The sequence below is a fragment of the Nycticebus coucang genome, chromosome 18 (genome assembly GCF_027406575.1).
Source record: "Nycticebus coucang isolate mNycCou1 chromosome 18, mNycCou1.pri, whole genome shotgun sequence".
NCBI classification, from domain to species: Eukaryota; Metazoa; Chordata; class Mammalia; order Primates; family Lorisidae; genus Nycticebus; species Nycticebus coucang.
The window spans coordinates 53009099-53030397 of NC_069797.1; the positions used below are offsets into that span (position 1 = coordinate 53009099).

Below are 21299 nucleotides of genomic sequence, written 5' to 3' on the forward strand. Positions count from 1 at the left end.
GGCAGCCTGCTGCTTCCCTCCGCCTCTCCTCCGCCCCCGCCGCCCCACGTCGAGAACTCTCCCCCCTTTCCTGCAGCGGGCGGAGCGGGGGGAGCGGGGGGCCGGCAGCTCCGGCTGAGGTTACGTGGCCGCCGGAGCCCTGACGTGATAGCACATTGCATCAGCATAAAACAATCCATCCTCGATATGGAATGCGGTGCGGACGGATGACAGCGAGAGCGCAGCCCCCTCGCCCGATTGATTTATGTCGGAGCTGACGCTTTATCAGGCAGTCGGAAAAACTTTGACCAATCATTTTGCAAGGAGCGCTGAGCCGGGCTGCTCCACTGTACTTTGTTGGCTGAGAAGTTGAGCAAGGGGTGGGGGTGGGAGGGTGGGGGGCTGGGGGGGTCGCGTCCGAAAGCCCTCACACCGGTCCGGGTGCCACCTCTCCCTGCTTGGGCGCCGCTGCGCGAGTGCTTCCCTTCCCCCTGCGAGCGCCCGGATAATGTCTGAGAATGTCCATTTCTGGGACGCTTAGCAGCTATTATGTCGACTCGATCATAAGTCACGAGAGTGAGGACGCGCCTCCAGCCAAGTTTCCTTCTGGCCAGTACGCTAGCCCGCGGCAGCCGGGCCACGCGGAGCACCTGGAGTTCCCCTCGTGCAGCTTCCAGCCCAAAGCGCCGGTGTTCGGCGCCTCCTGGGCGCCGCTGAGCCCTCACACGTCCGGAAGTCTGCCGTCCGTCTACCACCCCTACATCCAGCCCCAGGGCGTCCCGCCGGCGGAGAGCAGGTACCTCCGCACCTGGCTGGAGCCTGCGCCGCGCGGCGAAGCTGCCCCGGGGCAGGGCCAGCCGGCGGTGAAGGCGGAGCCGCTGCTGGGCGCGCCTGGGGAGCTGCTCAAACAGGGCACGCCCGAGTACAGTTTGGAAACTTCGGCGGGCAGGGAGGCCGTCCTGTCTAATCAAAGACCCGGCTACGGGGACAATAAAATTTGCGAAGGAAGCGAGGACAAAGAGAGGCCGGATCAAAGTAAGTTATAAAAAGTGAGGAAATACCCAGGCCGAAGGCCAAGCGAGGGGGAGGGGAGGGGAGAGGCAATAAACTGCGGACAATGTGAAGGGAAACCGCGGCGGTGGCGGGAGAGCGAGCGGGGGGAGGAGGAAAGAGGAAGGAAGGAGTGAAGGTAAAACTTGGGTACCCCAGAAGGGGAGACTGAGGCTGTCGGAGGAGCGTCACCCCCACTACTTCAAGTCTTGCAGGGAACTGGGGCTCAAGGATCAACTCGCCGTTCTCTCGCCCTCCCGGAGGCCGCCGCTGAAAGCCGGGCTAAGGACCCGCGACCGCCGGGAGAGGAGCTAGCCGGAGCCGGGGCTGGTGGCCTCGCTGGCCGAGAGCAGGCGCAGGCGAGGGCCGGAGCACACGGGGGTGCCCGAGACCGCGCGACTGGCAGAGCTCCCCGCGCCACGCGCAGCCGGTAAAAGCCGGCCAAGGAGAAGGGGGAGGGGGCTCATTAGGATTTTATTTGCGATGCAACAGCTTGGCAGAGGATTGTTCCTAGCAAATCTCGCGCAGTAGCCGCGCGGGGTCCGCAGCCGGCACCAGGAGGGGCGGGGGAAGCCCAGGACGCGGGGACTGAGCCCCCTCCCCGGATGCGCTGGCCCCTCCCGGGAGTCTTCCCTCCGGAGGCCCCCTCTCTTCCTCGGTATCCTTGCCTGGGCCGCCGCTTCCTTTTCTAAGGGCTATCCCCTCCCTCCCGCTGCTCTCCGCAGGACTCCCTAGCCCCAGCTGTGGCTGTCCTCCTCGCGGGGAGTCTGGGAATCGCTTCCGAATTTCGGAGCATCCCGAAGGGACCTGAGGGAGAGAAGGGGTGGGGGAAGAGGGTTGCGGAGAGGCGGAGAACTTTACCGTTACTGGGTAGTTTCCCTTCATCTCCTACTCTTCAAACACTCTCCTGCCAGTACCCCAAGTCTGGCTAATTTCCATGGGATGCTACTCAATCAGAGAAGGGGGGGTTTCTCATATTTTTAATTTATTTTTAAGGTTGAAAAGGGCAAATCGGCTAGGGGTTCTTAGTCTCAAACAATCACACCCCCACCCCCGCGCAATCTTATCCTTGGTTGTTTGGGGGGAGTAGGGAGTCAGACTTTTTAGCCTGTCTTTGCCCTACCATATTTCCCACCAACAGAATGGAAAAGGGTCCCTTTGGGGCACCCTTGCTTGCTGGAGAGCAAAGAGCTGTCCCCGTCCTCTCAGGTCCCTGCAGAATCCCACCACCTCCAACCTGCCAGGTTGAATCAGAAGAGCTGGCATTTGGGGAACAGGGCGCTTTCTAAGCTCTTCCCACACCCGCAAACAGACTCCTCCATCCCAAACCCCAAAACTCTGCCTGGAAAGCCTATTATTGCAAGGCAACCATTTGGCTGAGATCAATTATTAACAGTTTTTTCTCTTTCATATTTAATGCGGCTGCAGGTCCCATCCCAGGCAATCGCATTAAGGAAATAGCAGTGCAAATTGGTAAGACAGGGTACTTAGTGTAGGATGCACAGAATTAAAAAAAAAAAAAGTCCAGTGCTTTTCATTTGGGGAAAAGGAAGCTAGTAGCGTGTGGCTGTTATTTTTAATTGGCTTGGCTTTATTTGGCAAGTTTTCTGCATTCCAGGGTAGGGGGTGAGATGCTAAGGAGAGGAAAAGCCTGTACATATTTTCCTCTTTTTGCTCCTCTTCTACTCAGTTACCTCTTTCCCTGCCCCCTCCTCAAACACATAGGGTCAGTTAAGCTAAGCGTGCTGTGAAGGGCTTTCGGTTACCGTCACATCATCCCCGGCTCCCCACCTTAGGACTGGAGTAATTTTGCTCCCCGGTTTTCCTGAATTTGTGTTAACCAAACTATGAGCTGAGCAGGAGCAAAAAAGAGAGACTATTGCAACCATAAGTTATCTGTGAGCCCTGGAGGTCCCCTGTCCATAGCCGGAGTTGATAAATGGTTGCAATTGCATTGCGTGTGAATTGGAGTGTGTTGGAGGCTTTCGGCTCTAAATGCAAACCTGTATTTGTGGTGTGTGGTGGTGGCAGAGGGGGAGATTTCTCCACAGACACACACGCCTGCTGCCATGTGGCCTAAAGATGCCATGATTAGAGTATACTCCATGGACTGAAGGGCTGAGAGGTCTCTTGGCTGTGGCTGAACAGAAATCCCTCCTTCCGCACCCAACCTTCCTTTCACCTCCTAGATCTAGAGCCAGGTCAGCCATCCCTAGGCAGTCTGGTGGCACTGGTGGTGGGGCTTCAGCCATTCTGGGCTCTGACCTGGGTCCTAAGAAGTTTGGACAAAATGGAGAAAAATTGAGAGAGAAGTTGAGGTAGGCAAAGATTTGGAAGTTCTGAGGAAGCCTGAGCACAGTTTGGCTCCATCCTCTCCAAAGAAACTCTCACCTGGAGGCGTGCCTACCAACTGCTGGCCCATCTTTGGAACCTTTTCAAGGAGCTTGAAGGCCCAGGTGCCTCTTCTCCAAAGCAAGATGGGGAGTGGAGACTAGGGTTGTACCCTCTTGGTCTGGGGCCCTTCACCCCTCTTCCTTTCTTTGATTCTATCCCTGCTTCTCTTTCAGCCAACCCCTCTGCCAACTGGCTGCACGCTCGCTCTTCCAGGAAAAAGCGCTGTCCCTACACCAAATACCAGACGCTGGAGCTAGAGAAGGAGTTTCTGTTCAATATGTACCTCACCAGGGACCGTAGGCACGAAGTGGCCAGACTCCTCAATCTGAGTGAGAGACAAGTCAAAATCTGGTTTCAGAACCGGCGGATGAAAATGAAGAAAATGAATAAAGAACAGGGCAAAGAGTAAAGATTACCCTCAGCCCTTCCCAGCTCTTCCCCATCTCACTCTTATTTATGTGATGGCCGCAAAGCCAATGCTGTCTGGGATGTTATTCAAGTGAATGGGGAAGGCAATCTTTACTTTCCAAGTCCTTTATCTGCACCTAGAGCCTCTCTCTTTTCCTTTGCCCTTACCTGTCTTTCTCTTCTCCCTGGGCATCAGGAGAAAGTTTTGATGTAGAAGTTAGAAGTAGTTTGTTCCTAAGAAGGTGATGGGCTACACAGAGAGACCCATCAAGCTCCTAGTAGCCCTTGTAATTTTTCTGGGAACCCCAGCCTCTTCCAGCTTATCTGTTTCCTCCCCCACCTGCCCAAAAGTCGCCCAGGGACAGTCCAACTACACACAGCCCAGCAGACACCCACAAACATACATCCTGGAGTCCACAGTAATTACAGGGAAAGCTCACAACCACAATTCAGTCAAGTAGTGACACCCCAAATGCAGACTGACAAACATAAAATCTGTCAGAAGACCTTGGACCATCAGGCAACCCCAGCTCTACCCTTTGATGCAAACACACACTGAGAAGATGTCTAGAGACAGAAAGAGACTCCTGAATGAGGTGCTGCAGCCCCCAAGGTCTCAGCATTGTGATACCATCCCATGGAGTCACCAACTCTACCTAGGCCAGGGGCCTCAGGTAGATAGGGCAAACTCCTTACTCCCAAGCTGGCTGGCCTCGAAAGGGCAAGAAAAGGTAGCATAAAAGCGGTTTTATGAAGGTACCTTAGGTGGATCTTCCCGCAAACCTACTCCCCACATTTTATTGCAGGAACTGTTTAATTCTGCATGATGCTTTCCTCTCCTTCCAATAAAAGGAAGTCAAACTGTGTGGGTCATGGAGCCTTGACAATGTCGTCCTCCTGTTCATTTGTGCCCCACTTGACAGACTGTAGCTTCTCTTGCTCTCTCCACACGGACCCTGCATTCTTCTGCATCCTTCCTGGCTCTGAAATCAACTCTCTTTCTGGCCAAATCCACCTTGCACCAGTAAGGCAAGCTGCCTCTTGTAGAAAATCCTGACCACCCTCTGCATTTCCTGGCTAAATTGACCCCACTGTAGACAGGAAGGCCAGGTCAGGAAAGCCCTATAGAGAATTTATTGTGAATCGATTCCCAGGCACCCTTCGGTGTAAGTTGTCCAGGACAGGGAGGAGCTATAGCTCCAGCGCTTAGAGCAAGGTGCATTGCTCCCTATCCTGCTGGCTTCCCAGGAGGAGGAGCCCTGGGCTAGGCAGCCCCAGCCCCAGCGCCAGTGGAGACTGGCCCCAGTGCCGGCTGTGCCACCGCTACATCGGCTTAGATGGCGATCTGCCCCACTGGTGCGTGCGCACGCTTCCGGGGTAGCAGTCCCGCGTGCAAAGGACAGAAGCGAAAATCGCACCTAAGCATCAGGCAGAAGGTTATTCTCTGCTTCCCTTCCTTTCCCCTACTCCCCTAGCTCTCAATACCCTCCAGTTCCTTCTTGCTCCTGCTTCTCCTGATCCTGCAAGGGAACATTCCAGTAGAAGTTTTTTGCTTTGTCAGTGGCTGTTGTGAAATTGTGCTTGTGTTTTGTGATTTCTTTGGGGGTGATTGTCTCGCCTGTTTTCAGTTGTCACTTATATAGGAGGGTTGTGGGTGGGAGTGGGAAGGGTGAGGGGCCTAGAGCTCTAATTGTTTGTTTTGGAAGAAAAAATGAAAAAGAACAAAAATATATCACTCTGGAAAATAAATCTCTCCTTGTGTCTTATTCCGTGCTAGTTTTCCCAGCCTGACCATAGATAAAGATCCCAGTTGCCAAGATCCCAAGTAAAAAGAAGAACTGCTGTGCCCAAGAGATTTCTCCCCAGACCCTGGAGAGCAAGGTGCCTCTGCAGAGCTCCCTGCTCTGGCAGAGCTGACAGCTGGTCCCAGACACAAGGTCCCAAAACCACTGCTTAAAGTGAGCCCCAGTCTTCCAACAAGAGAACTGGAAGGGAAGGAAATATCGGTGGTTTGGAGAGGGGACTGGGTCTTGGGGAGCAATTGAGTCTTCCCCTAAACAAAGTTGCACTGGAGACCTCTCTGCCTATTTGGGAGCAGGAGGGAAGGCAAGTCAGCTCTGCAACCTCTGGGAGCAGTTCCTCTCTCAGCCACTGAGAAAAATCACCTTGGTCAAGCCATTTAAAAATACATGCAAGGAAGCAGCAACTTCCATCTGCTCTTCCCTGCAGCAAGGTGGCTGGGTGGAGAGAGAGACCTCAGGCTGCCGGGCTCTTCTTCTTTCTACCCAGAGGCACTTAGTGCCTTAGGGTTCTTAGCCCCACTTGCAGTCTGAGGTACCAATTTGAGCCACAGGATAGCCGCTTAGTCTGAGTCAGGCTGGGTATGAGAGGGGCTGAGACCCGGGGAGAGCAGCTCCCAAGGACTGGAAAAGGCATTGCGTGTGGATCAGAAATGTCTCAGGAGAGAAAAAATTTTCTCCCCAAAGGACCTCAAAATTTAACTCGTTTTTAAAAGGCACCTTTCTGTCCCTCTCAGACTGTGGTGTCCCACCAGAGCCTCTTACGAAGACTGCAGTTCTCGGCAGCCTGCCTTTCTCATCCAGGCGTTAGGATTCCGCTTCTTTGAAGCTGACGTTCCCGAGCCCCTCACCAGATCCACCCTGTTGGAGACACAGAGGCCTGCAGAGATCTTGCGGGTTGGGGTGGTGGTGGGAACAAAGCATAGCACCAGTAAAGGGAGCCCGTAAGTAAGTTAGAAACCCAGGCCTACCCTCCTCGAACGAAAGAGTGATGCGAAAGGATCGGAGAGATGGCAGGAGGCCGGAAGAAGCGGAGCTCTGGGTGCAATGAGGGTTCCACTGGGGAAACGAAATGAATCTGGTATTACTGCTGGTGTAGACTGGGCTCCCTCCCTATGTTGGGCTTCCCAGTCCCGGCTGGCGCTGGGAGTGAGCCGAGAAGGCGGGTTTCTGCCAAAAGGAAACACAAAGTGGGGCTGGAAGCCGACGGAGTGTAGCAGGGTAGGGGGTCAGGCGCCCGGAGGGGCCTCCAGCTGCGGCGTCTGGATCTCGAGTCCCAGTTGGGTTGCTTCTTTAAAGGCAAACAAAGGCAAAGATGTAGGCTCCGAAGCCAGAGATGGGGAAATCAGTTGTCATAAAAGAGAGAGAGAGATTCAGAGAGAGAGACGGCGAGAGTGCGAGGCAGAGAAAAGCAGGGAGAGGAATTCAATGCCGTGTGCGCAGCAATAAAAGAATATGACCGCTATAAAAGTTTATAGCGTATAAATTTCTGAAGGTTAAGAAACTAAACAGCAGCAAAGCAAACAGTGAGGGGAAACTTTCCGGAGCTGAGAGAGCCGCAGCTGGGCCTGGGCTCCGAGCCTGGCGGGGGAAATGGGTGGGCCCGCTCGCAGCCCCCACCTTCACTGGCCGCGAATTCTGGGCTTGGGGCTTCCGGGGCCCCAGGGGGCAAAGAAGGAAGATCAGGGAAGGGGGGAGGGAAGAACACTTTGTTGTCGCCAATGCTTCAGAGATGGCAATTCGGACAGACTCTTTGTTCTTCACACTCCCTCCAGAATCAGGCATCATAAATGAGAAGCCCCCTGAGCTTGCGCGCACACATGCACACACGCACACGCAGGCCCGGCGGGGCCAGACGTCTGGGTAAGGGTAGCCTCTTGATCCTTTTACAGTCTCATCCCATTCTCTCAGCCTTCTCCCCCCCCCCAAAAAAAAGACCAATTGTTTATTGTCGGAATTTGAAACAATCGTATGGAGTTTGAAAAGTGCTCAATTCCCCCTTTATGGGCCCTAAACGGCCCACCGCTCAGCGGTCTCAGCTAAAAAATTACGGGCTGGTGTGTGTGGGGCAGTGTACGTAGAAAAAAAAAGCTTATGACTTCTTTTGTTCCTCTTCCCTCCATTTTTTTAGCTTATCTGCACAATTTCATGAACAGCTTCCTGGCACCGATGCCTTTGTTTCTGGTCCACTCTAGTATCCCTCCCTTTTCCCCACTAATAATGAAAGTTTCTCTCCGTTGCAGCCTTTGCGGCTCGCTGCTTCTCTCCTAGAACCTGGCCAGGCCGTTGACGGCGACGCCTTTTGGTAGAGCAACCGCTAGATGGCACCCTTGCTCCATGTGAAAATCTCCAGTGTGGGGGGCTGCGGACGCCCGCGACTGGGTGCTGCCCCTTGGTCCGCCCTGAATCTATGAACTGAGCGCTACAAAAGTCAGGAATAATTTGCACGTAATAAAAAAATAGGGTCCGTTATGGCCTTCTCCCCCATTTTGTAGATTTTAGATATAATGGTGTTCCTCCCCTCTCCTCAACTGGTTAATTTTCTGAATTTCCCCCATGAGGAGGACTCAGTGCTTCTCACCTAGTTGCTGTACTCGGTGGGGCAACAAATGCGTGTAAACGGGGAATAAGCGTAATAATAGGAATAATGGGCCCAAATAAGAAAAGGAGAATTGATTCGGAAAAAATGAGATTTCCCTGGAGGGAGCGAAAGGAATGTCCTCCGGATGCGGTGAGCAGGTCAGTGAGGGGGAGAACGAGCAAAATTAGGTCGGATGAAGAAGCAGCCACCGGGGGACTGCCAACTTCGGCTGGAGAGGGAACCTGGTGAACCAGCCTGGGGGTTCCCAATGTGGGAGAAAACGGAACGATGGTTTTGTGGGAAATTGGAGTTGCCCAAAGCCGGAGGGGTGCCTCCGCACGAGTGTAGGTTCCAAGGCTTTGTACGTATCCAGGTCTGGGCAGGTGACCCAGGGCAAGGGCTGGGGCTCCCCAGGCTGGCCGGGTGCGGGAAGGCTCGGTTATCACCTCGGGATGCTCTGCGCGCCCCCAGTTGGGCCGCCAAAAGAATGCGCATTTTCTGGCTGGTGTGAGGGCAGGCTCAAGCGTCCGAAAGCAGAAGCTCAGGTCTCTGGGGGTCTTCAGGCTTCCAGGTGAGAACCGCGCATCCCTCGTGCCCAGGGACCTAGACCCCAGGTCCTTTCCTAATTTAGAAGCTGGAGCCCTGAACTCAGCACACTTTCCTTCTAAGGTCCTCACTTGGCTGTCCATAGCCTCTTTGATTCCAAATCTATTTCCTCCAGGCACCCTGAGAATCCTACCTCCCATCAGTACAAACCTGCGCCAGAGATAGATACCCCAGCACACCCCCACACACACACCCGCATTACCCTGGGCGTTGCGGCTCCTCTCTTCCACCCGGACCCAGAACAAGAGGCAAGAGGAGTTTCTCCTCATCTTGAGTTTCTCTAGTAAATCTGCGCTCCGTTGGGTGTTTATAAATTATCCCCCTCGCTCTTACTTGTTTTTTCTTATAACAGAAACATTTTCCTTCCATCAGGAATTTCTGGCACGGTGTAGAGATGATTTAGAACAAGCCATTGAATTTCTACCTCGCTGGTGAGTCCTCAAATCATGACCATAAAATCCTCGGCACTTGATAAAAATGTTTGCTTGGGCAACAATTTAACTCTGCCTTCCTTTGCCTCATGCATGGTCCCCTCAGCCACCCGCTGAAAATTCAAAACCCTGGTGGTTCTTCCCCTTCATTTTTTCCTTTCTCTCTCTTCCACCCTCCGCCCTTTTTGCCCCTCTCCCATTCTCTGTAGCAGGTGTGACCCCACTGGTAATTTTCCCTTGGAAAAGGTGATAATTTCATTTTTATAAAAGTCAGGGTATATGGGGTGTCCAAAAGGTGCCCCTCTTAAAGGAAACCACTCTCTCTTGAATAAACAATGGGTTCAATGTATTTTAAAGCCTTCACTTTTGTTGCTAGAACATTTTTTCCCCTCCTTCCTTTCCTTCCTTTTTCTTTTCTTTGCCGATAGGCTGCTTCAGGAGGCCATTTATTCTGACCCTAGAATAAATGGCCTCCTGAAGGCCTTCTAAAGCCTGACTACCACCTAATAATATTAGGCCCAGTGGGCATAGAGTGTGCCCCAGTCGTCTTGTTCTAGCATTCTGTGTTTCAGGCCTCTGGTCCACAGGACTGCAGGGAGAGCCGGGTTTAACCAGAGGTTCTCTCCAAGGGTAGAGGAGAGAAAACGGGTGACTCATCAGCCTTGGTCTATCCGAATCCCCTCCACCCTCAAGTTAGTTTAGGTAATGGACAGTGTCTTAAGGGTCTGGGGGACACTGAGGACTAATAGATGCCCCCCTCTAAAAACATACTTTGTAGTCACCACCTAGGGCAGCCCAGAGCAAGTACAGCAGGTACCAAGGCCAGGTGGCAGGGCCTGAGTGCCCAGCCAGAGCCTTCATTGCCCTTCTCTCCTTTTGATGTGTAGATGGGTTGACAGTGCCCGCTCACTCTCGGGCACTGCAGAAGGTGGGGGGCTGGCCAGGAAATATTGGGAGCCAGTTTGGCTTGTTTACTGTGTCCCCAAACCTGGGGTGCAGGTGTGAGGCAGCCTTATGGGCTGCCCCCTCTTTGATGACCCCTCTTTCCTCACATAAAGTCTGCCCTGAAAGCACTGACTGGGCAGAAGTGCATTCAGGGGACCCTCCTGCCAGCAAGCCGAGATTGTGCAGAACCACAGAATCTGCAGTTGCAGGCGAACTTTGCTCTGTGCTTCACCACCACCCATTAAACCAGAAAGTTTCTTCTCCCCTGCTCATCCTAGTGCAAGCTCTCCCAGACCCCTTCACCACAGAAAATCTTGTTTGTTTGTTTGTTTAATGAGGGAAAGTTGTGTGACTGGCCATGGCAGGGTGAAAGGGGTACCTTTGGGGGGGTCTAGAGCGGGGCTGGGGGCAGGTGCTTGCCAAGGCTGAAGGAGGCAAAAATCTCGGGAAAAGTCGCCTGTTTGCACCGAAAAAAAAAAAAAACAACCATAATCGTTCTCATTTCAGCTTCGTCACCCCCACAGTGCTGCAGTCAGGCGGCGGGGGCGATCGAAGCTGCAGTTTTATAGCTGTAGAGGAAAGAACTCGTAAAATGCTAACAGCTTTTATGCGCTGCGGCATAAACAACAACAGACTCCAGCTTTATTGCGTTTTATAGTTTGTTAAAGAGTTTACAGCCGTTTTTTTGGGGGGCCGGTTACCCAGCCAATTCCCTCCACACGATAGTTAAACCTTTATCAATAATAAGGAAATTGATCATTAAAGCTTTAAATATGACTACCTCGTTTGTTTGAAAATATGTTTAGGAGAGGAAGCTGTATGATTTGATAACTTGTATTAAAATACCAATTACATTTATAGGACCTTTTAAAACTCGGCGCAATTAAACCGTGTTCTTTTACATTTTTCCGAAGCGACCCTGACATTTAGAAAGACTCCAATTGCCTCGTTAAATTCACGAAATTAACAGCGTGCCTACGCCTGGCGCGTTGTGTATGTGTGTGTGCGTGGTTTTTTCCGTGACTCCCCCACATCAGTCTTTGGGGGTGGTCTGCGAAGGTATTTGATTTGTTGTGAGGCGAGAGATATCTCATTAATGTAGGTAGTTAAACAGATTTAATCCGTATTCATTCTCTCTCACCCCCTCTCCCTCTCCCCCTCTCTCTCCCCCTCTCCCCCTCTCTCCCTGGGTGTTTTTTTTTCTTCCCCTCCTTTTTTTTTTTCCTCCGCTCTCTCCTCACTCCCTGGCGCTCTCTCGCTCTAGCTCTCTCTCTCGCTCGCACCCTCGCTCTGCGTTCTGTCCGGGAGGAGTACGAAGAAGCCAATAGGATGCGGGGTCTCTAATGGATGCAAATGATCATGAAAAGACAGTGCAAAATATGAAACAACTCATTTGCAGGGAAGTAAATCACCGAAAACTGTTTATGAACTGGCATCCCTTCTTCGAAATGTAAAGCGAGGACCTCTTTAAGTGGCGGTATATTTTTGTTTGGGGGTGGGGGGTGGGGGGGAGGGCGATCGAGCCGCGGCTGCCATGCAAGCTTAGACTTTTGGAGGCTTCTCTGTCCTTTTCTATTCCTGGAAATCACAAAAAGTGTGGCGGCTTCGAGATCTTCTTCGCCTTTTCTTTCTTTTCTCTTTTTCTCCTCCTCCCTTTACCTCTCCTTTACTGGCGAGGGTGACTAGGAGCCGGCGAATCCGCGTTTTTTTTCTCTCTCTCCCTCCCTTTCCCCCTCCCCACCCCCTCCCCAACAGCCCCCAACTACAGCCTCCGCCGCCGCCGCCGCCGCCTCAAAATTCAATAAAATGAGCTCTTATTTCGTCAACTCACTGTTCTCCAAATACAAAACCGGGGAGTCCCTGCGCCCCAATTATTATGACTGCGGCTTCGCCCAGGACCTGGGCGGCCGACCCACCGTGGTATACGGTCCCAGCAGCGGCGGCAGCTTCCAGCACCCATCGCAAATCCAGGAGTTCTACCACGGGCCATCGTCGCTGTCCACGGCTCCCTACCAGCAGAACCCGTGCGCCGTGGCGTGTCACGGGGACCCGGGCAACTTCTACGGCTACGATCCGCTGCAGCGCCAGAGCCTATTCGGTGCGCAGGATCCAGACCTGGTTCAGTACGCAGACTGCAAGCTCGCCGCCGCCAGCGGCCTGGGTGAGGAGGCTGAGGGCTCTGAGCAGAGCCCGTCGCCCACACAGCTCTTCCCCTGGATGCGTCCGCAAGGTGAGCTCGCGTCGGGGCCGGCGGGGCAGGAGCGGGCCCGGAAGGCCCGAGGCCGGGCAGGCCCGGGCCATTTCCTCCAGCTACTGGAAGACTTGCCGGCTCTGTTCCGGTCGCCTCCCGCTTCTTCCTTTTCTTCCTTTCTTTCTCTCCGTTCTTTCTTTTTCTGGGTTTCTTTCTGTCTTTCCTTTTTGTTTCCCTTGAAGGGGGAGTCGCTAAACGACATTTCCTGAATCCATAAACCCCTCACCCTGCTTTACTTTTCTTCTCCTTCCCCTCTTTTTTCTTTTACTGTTTTATGGGGGTAGTGTAGAGAGGGTGGTGGGAGTGGGGGCGCTCAACTTTTGCACTTCTCAATTGCTTTATAGTTTAATTACCCTGAAGAAACTTTTCTTCTGGGGCAGAGGCTCTGGGGGCTTTTCAAGGTGGGTCCATTCGTCCCCACCTGGCTTTTTTATTCTTATTTTTCCCACTCCTTCACATCCTTCCTTCTAAAGTTTTATGGGACTTTTAATAGATTTGAACCACCCTCCACCCAACTCTAGTGCTGGTTACCAGGGGAGGGGGCTGCCCTTTCTGACTCCCTTAGATTCACTGGTGTCTGATCCCCCTCACGCTCCCCCCCTCCTGCTGATCGCGGCCTCCCCGCGCCCCCGCCCCCGCATGGGGTAGAAGGTCCCCTGCCCTTATTATACTGGTCTCCTAGGCTCGTTCACGAATCTTTGAACCTTCTCGTCTCTTCCTCCTCCCCCATCCTTTCCTCTCCTCTCCTCCCCTCCCCTCTGTCTCGCCCTTTCCCCCATTCCCAGCAGCCGCCGGACGCAGGCGAGGCCGACAGACCTACAGCCGCTACCAGACCCTGGAGCTGGAGAAAGAGTTCCTATTTAATCCCTATCTGACTCGCAAGCGGCGAATCGAGGTATCGCATGCGTTGGGACTGACAGAAAGACAGGTCAAAATCTGGTTCCAGAACCGGAGGATGAAGTGGAAAAAAGAGAACAACAAAGACAAGTTCCCCAGCAGCAAATGCGAGCAGGAGGAGCTGGAGAAACAGAAGCTGGAGCGGGCCCCGGAGGCAGCGGATGAGGGTGACGCGCAGAAGGGCGACAAGAAGTAGGCTCCAGCTGGACTGCCAGGGCCGCGGCCACCCGCACGTCCGCCGGTCCCCTGACTGTGCCGCCGCCGCTCACCCTGGCCTGGGAGAGCTCCGGCCCCGCGAGCAGAGCCAGGAGCCGAGCCTCCCACCGCAGCGTCCCCCGCCGCGCCAGTCCCCGCTAGTGGTAGAGTCTCGTAATAGCTTCTGTGTGTGAGCTACCGTGGATCTCCTTCCCTTCTCTTGGGGGCCGGGGGGGGGAAGAAAAGGATTTTAAGCAAGAACTTCCCTCGCCCTGTGAGGGTGAGCGGCCGAGGCCCGGCTGAGCACCACCCCCCCAGCTCCTCTGTCCCTGCCCCATGTAAAAAGCCTCCTTGTGCAATGGTCCTTTTTTCCTTTGAACGTGCTTCTTTGTAAAGACCAAGGTACAGATTTCTGCTAAGTTCTCCCAACAACATGAAACTGCCTATTCACACCGTAATTCTTTCTGTCTCCCTCACTCTTCTCTCTCTCTCTCTCTCTCTCTCTCTCTCTCTCTCTCTCGTCCTCATTTACCCTCCCAACCCCTCTCTCCCCGCTGCCCTCCCTAGCTCGCTGGCTTTCTCTCTTGCTTCTCTCTCTTTTCCTCCCCTCCTTTGGTTTGACAATTTCGTCTTAAGTGTTTCTCAAAAGAGGTTACTTTAGTTAGCATGCGCGCTGTGGGCAATTGTTAAAAGTGTTCTTAGGTTTACTGTGAAGAGAATGTATCCTGTATCCGTGAATTGCTTTATGGGGGGGAGGGAGGGCTAATTATATATTTTGTTGTTCCTCTATACTTTGTTCTGTTGTCTGAGCCTGAAAAGGGCGGAAGAGTTACAATAAAGTTTACAAGCAAGAACCCGAGACTGGCCAGGCCCGCGCTCATTTGCTCCTGGGCGCCTTGCAGGGCTAGGTTGGGGGGGAGCCTGTCACTGGGCTCCTGAGCCTGCAGAGGCTAGGCCACGGAGAGCAGGGGGCGGAGGCTGGAGGCAGGTGGTGTGAGTCCCTTGGCCCAGGGGGCAGGGGGTGAGGGAGGCGACTGCGTGTGATTGGAGGAGAGAAAAATGAGGGAGAGGAGCCAAGAGAAACCCCCTCCCCTTGCTTTCTGAGGCTGCTGGGACCTGCCGACCCGAGGCACCCAGGCCACGCTGGAGAGATTCTCCTAAACTGGTGGCTGTATCCCTTCCACCTCCCTCTTTGTTTTGGTGTGTGTCTTATGTTGGGGGGGCGGTAGGGGATAAAGGTGGAGCGCAAGGATGATGAGCTTGCTTATATTTTTATTTTTCTCCAATACTGATGAAGAGAGCAGGAGAGGAGAATGGAGACGTTCTTCCCCGCCTCTCCCTCTCTGGCACTTGGTCACCTTTGCCCAGCTCTAAGGCCTAGTTTCTCCGCCTCTGCTTCTCTGATAGCAAAGCTCACTGAAGCATCCAGGAAACAGGAGAGCAGCTTGCCTGGGCCGCCCTCTACCCTTCCTTTCTCTCTTTACCCACCTCCAATCCCCTCCCCCTTTTCTTTTTACTTTCAAACCTTTTTTTAGCCACCAGACACCGCAGCATTCAATGCTCACGGGCTGGATCCTGTGCCTTAGGAGCAACTATGATGTCTCGCTCCATCTCTGCGCATTTATCTGGGGCACCGAGAGAGCCATGAGCCCAGGTTTACCTCGTTCCTCGCCTTAGGAGAACCGGACCAACTTCACCCAAAGGCTGTGCTGAATTGGCCCGGATTAATAAAGACTGATCTTCCCCACTCACCACCCACCAACCAACCCAATTGCGTGCATTCAATTCCTGCGTTTGTCTCTCGCTCTGTCGGTAACGGACTGGAAAGGATGGGTGGAGGGTGACAACACAGATCGCTGGGAGGTTATTTATTTTCCCTTCCCACCCAATCCCTTTCTCCCCAAATCTCGCCTGCAAGCTGCCTCCAGCCCGCAGGGGTCGGTAGCGGCCCTTGAGCCCCCAGCCCCAATCCACAGGGCTCGGCTTTCCCATTCATTATTGATCATATTTTATAAATCCAACGCCACACAATTTTTTCCACATTACCGGGAGCCGTAGGGAGGCTGCCGGGCCATTGGCTGAGGGGACGTCACGTGAGCTGGCGTCACGTGTTCTGGAGAGGAAAAAGGGGGTCCTTTTTGGTGTAAATCTGTACTCTAATTCTGTAATATATCAAGGAATCTCGTAAAACCGACACTAAAACGTCCCTGCCTACAAATCATCCGGCCAAATTATGAGTTCATTGTATTATGCGAATGCTTTATTTTCTAAATATCCAGCCGCAAGTTCGGTTTTCGCTACTGGAGCCTTCCCCGAACAAACTTCTTGTGCGTTTGCTGCCAACCCCCAGCGCCCGGGCTATGGAACAGGTTCGAGCGCTTCCTTCGCCGCCTCGATGCAGAGCTTGTATCCTGGCGGGGGGGGCATGGCGGGCCAGAGTGCCGCCGGCGTCTACGCGGCCGGCTATGGGCTCGAGCCGAGTTCCTTCAACATGCACTGCGCGCCCTTTGAACAGAACCTCTCCGGGGTGTGTCCGGGCGACTCCGCCAAGGCGGCAGGCGCCAAGGAGCAGAGGGACTCAGACTTGGCCGCCGAGAGTAACTTCCGGATCTACCCCTGGATGCGAAGCTCAGGTAACGCCGCGCACCAAGCTGTCCCGAGCCCCAGCCGGCCGGCACATTCCCTGGAAGGCGCCCCCCCTTTCCTGCCGGGCACCCCTTTCCGCGTCTGGAGTGCTCCCGGTCCAAGGTCAGCCCTGGGGACGCGGCACCCCCCTGGCTGAGACGCAGCGCACTGCCCCCACCCTCATATTTGCTGGGTGCTCTCAGGCCGGCTGTGCTTCCCGGCGGATCTATCTTCGCTGACGCCGCGACGCTCCTCGGAGCCCCCATCTCGCCCCCACTCTCCTCCCGGCCTTTTAGCTTTAAATATTTATCAGCAGCGCCGGCACAGGCTGGAGATGAGGCCGTTTGTCTTGCGGAGGAAGGCTGGGGTTTACAGAAAACAGCCATTAGGTTATCCCCCTTCTATCCCCCCTTCCCCGCCTGGGATCTCAGTTCTGGGTGTGTCCCCCAGCCCCAGCTAGGATAAGGTATGGGGGAGGGGGCATAGCGCTAAGCAATTCTCCCCTCCCCCTTCCTTCTCAGCCAACCCCACTCCCCCATTATTCCCAATAAGACAATTAGAAATGAGCTCTAGAGGCTTGGGGGGGAGGAGATGAGGACCCAGCCAGGGACACAGAGCCAGAGAGGCAGGTGCAGGGAGGGGGTTGAGGCCAAGAGAGATGAGGCTTCAACCCCCCACTGAACTAGAGAAAGAATAAGAGGCCTGGTGGGAGTACAGCTGGCTTCCTCAGGTACCCTTCCTAGGGCTTCTATATACCCCCAGAGAACTGGCCAACAAGTTTGGAGGTGTCACTCTAGAAGGGTGAATCTCCTCTTGGGGGAGGGGCCAGGACTCCGTGGGGTCAAATCAAGACTTAGAGATTGCAGGCCACCCAGCCAGCTGATAAGGGACTCCAAGAAGCCAAGGGTTCCCTGGGTCTTCTGCCAGTCTTGCCTCCACATCCTATTTAGTGCTGTCCCAAGACAGATGAACTTGAGGGTAAGCCCCCAATGTCCAGAAGGCCCAAGAGTTGTGGTCAGAGGCATCCATCCAGTGAGGGTTGGGGGCCAGGGGAAATTCAGTTCTCAGACTATCAGTATTGGTGGTCACAGTCCCCATTATCTGCTCCATAATTCAACTTCCTTTCCAGTTGATTTATCAAAGCTCCAATTTTTCTGCTCGTAAACATTTCAGCTTGGCTTTTATCTGACTTGAAACTAGGCCCCTCCCTTGTCTCCTTCCCAGGAGAGCTGACATCAACACCTTTCCCAAATCTCTTCAGGTTCTGGACCTAACTTAGGAAGTTCCTCTCTGCCCTTCAGCTCTCATCATCTAGATACTCCATATTCTGTCCTAACTCTGTTTTTTCTCCTCTTCCCCTGTGCTTTCCTGGAGGCCCAAAAATTGCTTTGGAGAGCTGGGTTATCTGGGCAAGCAGGCAGGCAGGACAGCTTGGCCCCAGCAAAGCCTCAGACAATCACTGGAAAAGAATCATCAGAGGGCAGCTGCTCTCAGACTAAGGCCATGCTCCAAGGAAATCTGCAAATTCTCACCTCATTCTGCAACAGAATGGAGGGGAAACTGAGCCTGTGAGACCCCTTTGTCTCCTTTTCTTCTTGAGAAACTTTCTCAGGGTAGGCGAGGAGCCCCACTCCAGGGCTACTTGCATGGTTTCCATTGTCCTCTACCTCAAAGAATTATAATCAGAGCCCTAATCCCAGAAAGTGAAAGGACAATTAACCTAACCTCATCCTACACATACCCACTAGTAGCAGAACCTTCAAGAACCAGCAGGTTAGATCCTCCTGGGTTCAGAAACTCCAAGCTTCTTGGATAGAAAATAGAAATGTCTGCTTTGGGAGGCTTGTAGAATGTTCTGCACATTTGGGGGAATGGGCAACAAAGACTATGTGCTGAGGTATAGAAAATGAGAATTTAGTTTAGTGGAAAAATGGACTTCTGTTCACAGACTTTACACACAGGGTCTAAGAGGGAAAACTCTTTTGGAATTTTCCCCGGTCACTGATTTTTCTCCTCTAAACACATTTTGCAGGAACTGACCGCAAGCGAGGTCGCCAGACCTATACCCGCTACCAGACCCTGGAGCTGGAGAAAGAATTTCACTACAACCGCTACCTGACCCGGCGGCGGCGCATCGAGATCGCGCACGCGCTCTGCCTCACAGAAAGACAGATCAAGATTTGGTTTCAGAATCGGCGCATGAAGTGGAAAAAGGAAAATAAGACCACGGGCCCTGGAACCACCAGCCAGGACAAGGCAGAAGCAGATGAGGAAGAGGAAGAGTGAGAGAAAGAGAAAGGGCAAAGGAAAAGAGAGAGAGAGAGAGGAGAAAGAATATGAATATGAATCCTAGCTCTGGGAACTGAACCAGGAAACTCAAGTCATAGGGAAGAAAAACACTATTTAAATTAAAGCAATTAAAAAATGTTTTTAAGGAGAGAGAAAGGTGAAATTTTGATTTCTCAACACTGAAAAAAATACTACCTATAGAAAGTCTGTTGGGTTTGTTTTGTACAATATGAGAAGGACATTATCTTCTTGTTCTGTAGCTTTCTGGAATTTGCCTCCTGTTTTCTATGTTGCTATTGTAAGGTCTTTGTAAAATCTTGCTGTTTTGTAAGCCCCCTTTGATGCTGTCTTTGTGGACTTTTGGTCTGGACTTAGTGCCCGTGGTTCCTTACCCTCATGAGCCTCCACCTTCCCAGTAGTGGCACCAAAGGGGCCTTAGGGAGCCCCAAGGACCCATCAACTAGGGTGTTCCCCCAGCAACTAGGGTATTCCCGCCAGTGCCTGACGGCTGTTCCCTGCTCCTGTCAGCTCCCTATCCCCATCCCATGCTCCTCTTCACAATCTGTGTGTATCTAAAGGATAGAAAAATAAAACTCAATTAAAAACAAACAGATACCTTATTTCCTGTGTCTCCCTCAGGATGGGAGGGTATCATGGTTAAGGATGGGAAGGCATCCCAGAGCCCCTCTGCTCTGACTTCTTCTGTGGGCATGTTTCTGTGCTGGGTCTGCTCTTTTTCCTGATCCTCCCAGCTCTGGGAAGCTGCCAACTAGTGAATCCCAATATTACATGCATGCATTCCCTTTACACTTTATGCATACATACACAAATGCACACAGTCACCCATTTATTTGCAGGCTAACATACATGATTATACACACTGTCATACACATGTTCCCAAATTTATATGTTCATAAATAAACATAAAGACATTCCCATAATCTCAGCTCCATGCCCAGAAAATACGCATTCATATTCACACACACAAGTAAACACATATTCATGCTCACTCTCAGACACATTGATATATATCAATGTATATTCACACATTGGCTTATAAACACATAGATACACATTTGCTCCCAAGTAAACACACCCATGAGCCCCCATGCTCAATTACAAACACTCACAAAACCATAAAACAAAATTTTAAAATCTCATAGTTCCATAAACCCTATTCCTCATCCAGGCCTTGAAACCAGCCTGTAGGATTTGGGCGGCAGCCCAACACAAACACAGAGCTGAAATCCAAAATGGTAGGCCTCATGGGAAGGAAAAGTGGAGGGAAAGGGAAAGTGAACACCCAAATTCATTTTGGCTTCTTGGCTGGCATTGGATAGAGGCCAGGCCCGTGAGTAGAGGCCTCGCAGTTGGCCCAGAGCAGCCCCTAACTTCAGGTGCTCGCTCAGGGTTTCTCGTTTGTGTGGCAATTATTTTCGGCAAGAGCTGTTCCTTTCTTTTATTTCAATTTATTTTATTTTCATTTGTATTAATTTGTCTCATTCTAAATTGACACAGGTAACCCAAATAAAATTTAACAATGGTAGGGAGGACAACGGGTCCGGGAGAAAGAGCCTGAGCCTTGCGAATTTACCAGGCTAGGGTGGCGGCACGCCCGCCTCTGAGCCTGGCCGCGCCGCCCGCCGGGGACTTCCTCCAGGAGGACATTCTGCTCATTCTCCGCGCCGCCGGCAATCTGGAACCTACACCGGAGCAACTGAGAGAGAAAGGAAAAAAAGAAAAAAGTATTTTTTGGACATTATTTCGTTTTTTGCATTTGGGTACTAACCACTCAACTCAAAATATTGGGGTTTTCAGGGGACTTGGGAAACGTGGGCCGATTTTTAAATTTTACTTTTTGTTTGAAAACACTCCCCAGATTGTGAGACAAAAACCTATAGGACAGTGTCTAGGCAGCTAGACCTGCGGGATTGATTTTTAGTATAAATTTGATTATAAACCCTGGCATGTTTAAATGTAAAGAACAGAAATTATACAGAAAAGGGGGGAGGGTTGGTTTTAGGAGAATCTGTTTCATTTGAATTTGTAAAAAAAAAAAAAAAAGGCTCCAAAACCTACAGTTTCCCCCATTAAGGATCGGAGAACCCCCTGGAGAGAGCATGGGGCTGCCTTACAGAACCTAGACTTTCTGCATTTGGGTGGGAGAGGCTGGGATTTGGCTTTGCCCTCCCCCAGTTTCTGGGGTGCAGAGACAAGAATTGGTTGGTGTTATATTATCTGCCTTGGCCCCCTTCCAGGCCACTTTTCCTCCTGGGGCAAAAACCTAGCCTTAGAGGATCTAAGGCCCCCAGTGCTGCAAACCACACAGGTGGGGGTCTTGCCATTTCTAGGGCTAGGAATGAAGGAGCCAGTTCAGAGGGGGAGGGGGGACACTGGAGCTTTCATTTTGCCTTGGTTCAGATGGCAACTCTAGAAACCACTATTGCCCCCCCCCATTGCCTTACAACAGTCCCTATCGGGAGGATTTGGGGTGAATTTTTACTAGAAGAGCTGGCTGTGTTCCTGTGGAAAATAGGGATGTTCAGAAAAGAACCCCCTTCTCGGCTGGTTTCGTGTGGCTTCCCCTCTCTGATTCCCTGCCCCCAAAATCTCACCCCTGTTCATATTAGGGTTTCCCCAAAAAGAGAGAAGGAGAAGAAAAGAAGATGGCGACTGAGAAAAGGGTTGCTGGTGGAGCAGCCATGAAGAAATGCAATAAATTCCTTGTTGTTTTATGAAAATTTACAACTTTGTGATAGAAGTTTATGAGTGGTTGAATACAGCGATTGGCCAGCGCCGGTCATGTGGCCAGGCGATCGTGAACATGAACTTTTTATCATTTCCCTGGT

General features: G+C 52.3%; 3 protein-coding genes across 4 annotated transcripts; all 3 read left to right on the top strand.

The window, feature by feature from the left end:
• The first annotated feature begins 408 nt into the window (after positions 1-408).
• On the top strand, positions 409-5575 carry HOXB9 (homeobox B9). The gene is made up of 2 exons (XM_053570137.1): positions 409-1014; positions 3597-5575. The coding sequence occupies exons 1-2, from the start codon at positions 498-500 to the stop codon at positions 3830-3832; spliced, it is 753 nt and encodes a 250-aa protein (XP_053426112.1). The 5' UTR covers positions 409-497; the 3' UTR covers positions 3833-5575.
• A 5852-nt stretch (positions 5576-11427) lies between these two features.
• Positions 11428-14395, top strand: HOXB8 (homeobox B8). 2 transcript variants are annotated; one of them, XM_053570138.1, is made up of 3 exons: positions 11429-11670; positions 11949-12423; positions 13230-14395. In XM_053570138.1, the coding sequence occupies exons 2-3, from the start codon at positions 12000-12002 to the stop codon at positions 13535-13537; spliced, it is 732 nt and encodes a 243-aa protein (XP_053426113.1). In that variant the 5' UTR covers positions 11429-11670; positions 11949-11999; the 3' UTR covers positions 13538-14395. The 2 variants fall into 2 exon arrangements, with proteins under 2 accessions (XP_053426114.1, XP_053426113.1); XM_053570139.1 differs by having other exon boundaries at positions 11428-12423; positions 13233-14395.
• A 1233-nt stretch (positions 14396-15628) lies between these two features.
• HOXB7 (homeobox B7) lies at positions 15629-18561 on the top strand. Its single transcript, XM_053570143.1, has 2 exons — positions 15629-16169; positions 18194-18561. Exons 1-2 carry the CDS (start codon positions 15770-15772, stop codon positions 18445-18447), a joined length of 654 nt encoding a protein of 217 aa, XP_053426118.1. The 5' UTR covers positions 15629-15769; the 3' UTR covers positions 18448-18561.
• The last annotated feature ends 2738 nt before the right edge of the window (positions 18562-21299 follow it).

Coding starts and splice junctions, on each gene's coding strand:
- HOXB9 (XM_053570137.1), top strand. CDS start 498: ATGTCCATTTCTGGGACGCTTAGCAGCTATTATGTCGACTCGATCATA. Junction 1,015..3,596: donor CAAAGAGAGGCCGGATCAAA/GTAAGTTATAAA, acceptor CTTCTCTTTCAG/CCAACCCCTCTGCCAACTGG.
- HOXB8 (XM_053570138.1), top strand. CDS start 12,000: ATGAGCTCTTATTTCGTCAACTCACTGTTCTCCAAATACAAAACCGGG. Junction 12,424..13,229: donor CCCCTGGATGCGTCCGCAAG/GTGAGCTCGCGT, acceptor CCCCATTCCCAG/CAGCCGCCGGACGCAGGCGA.
- HOXB7 (XM_053570143.1), top strand. CDS start 15,770: ATGAGTTCATTGTATTATGCGAATGCTTTATTTTCTAAATATCCAGCC. Junction 16,170..18,193: donor CCCCTGGATGCGAAGCTCAG/GTAACGCCGCGC, acceptor CACATTTTGCAG/GAACTGACCGCAAGCGAGGT.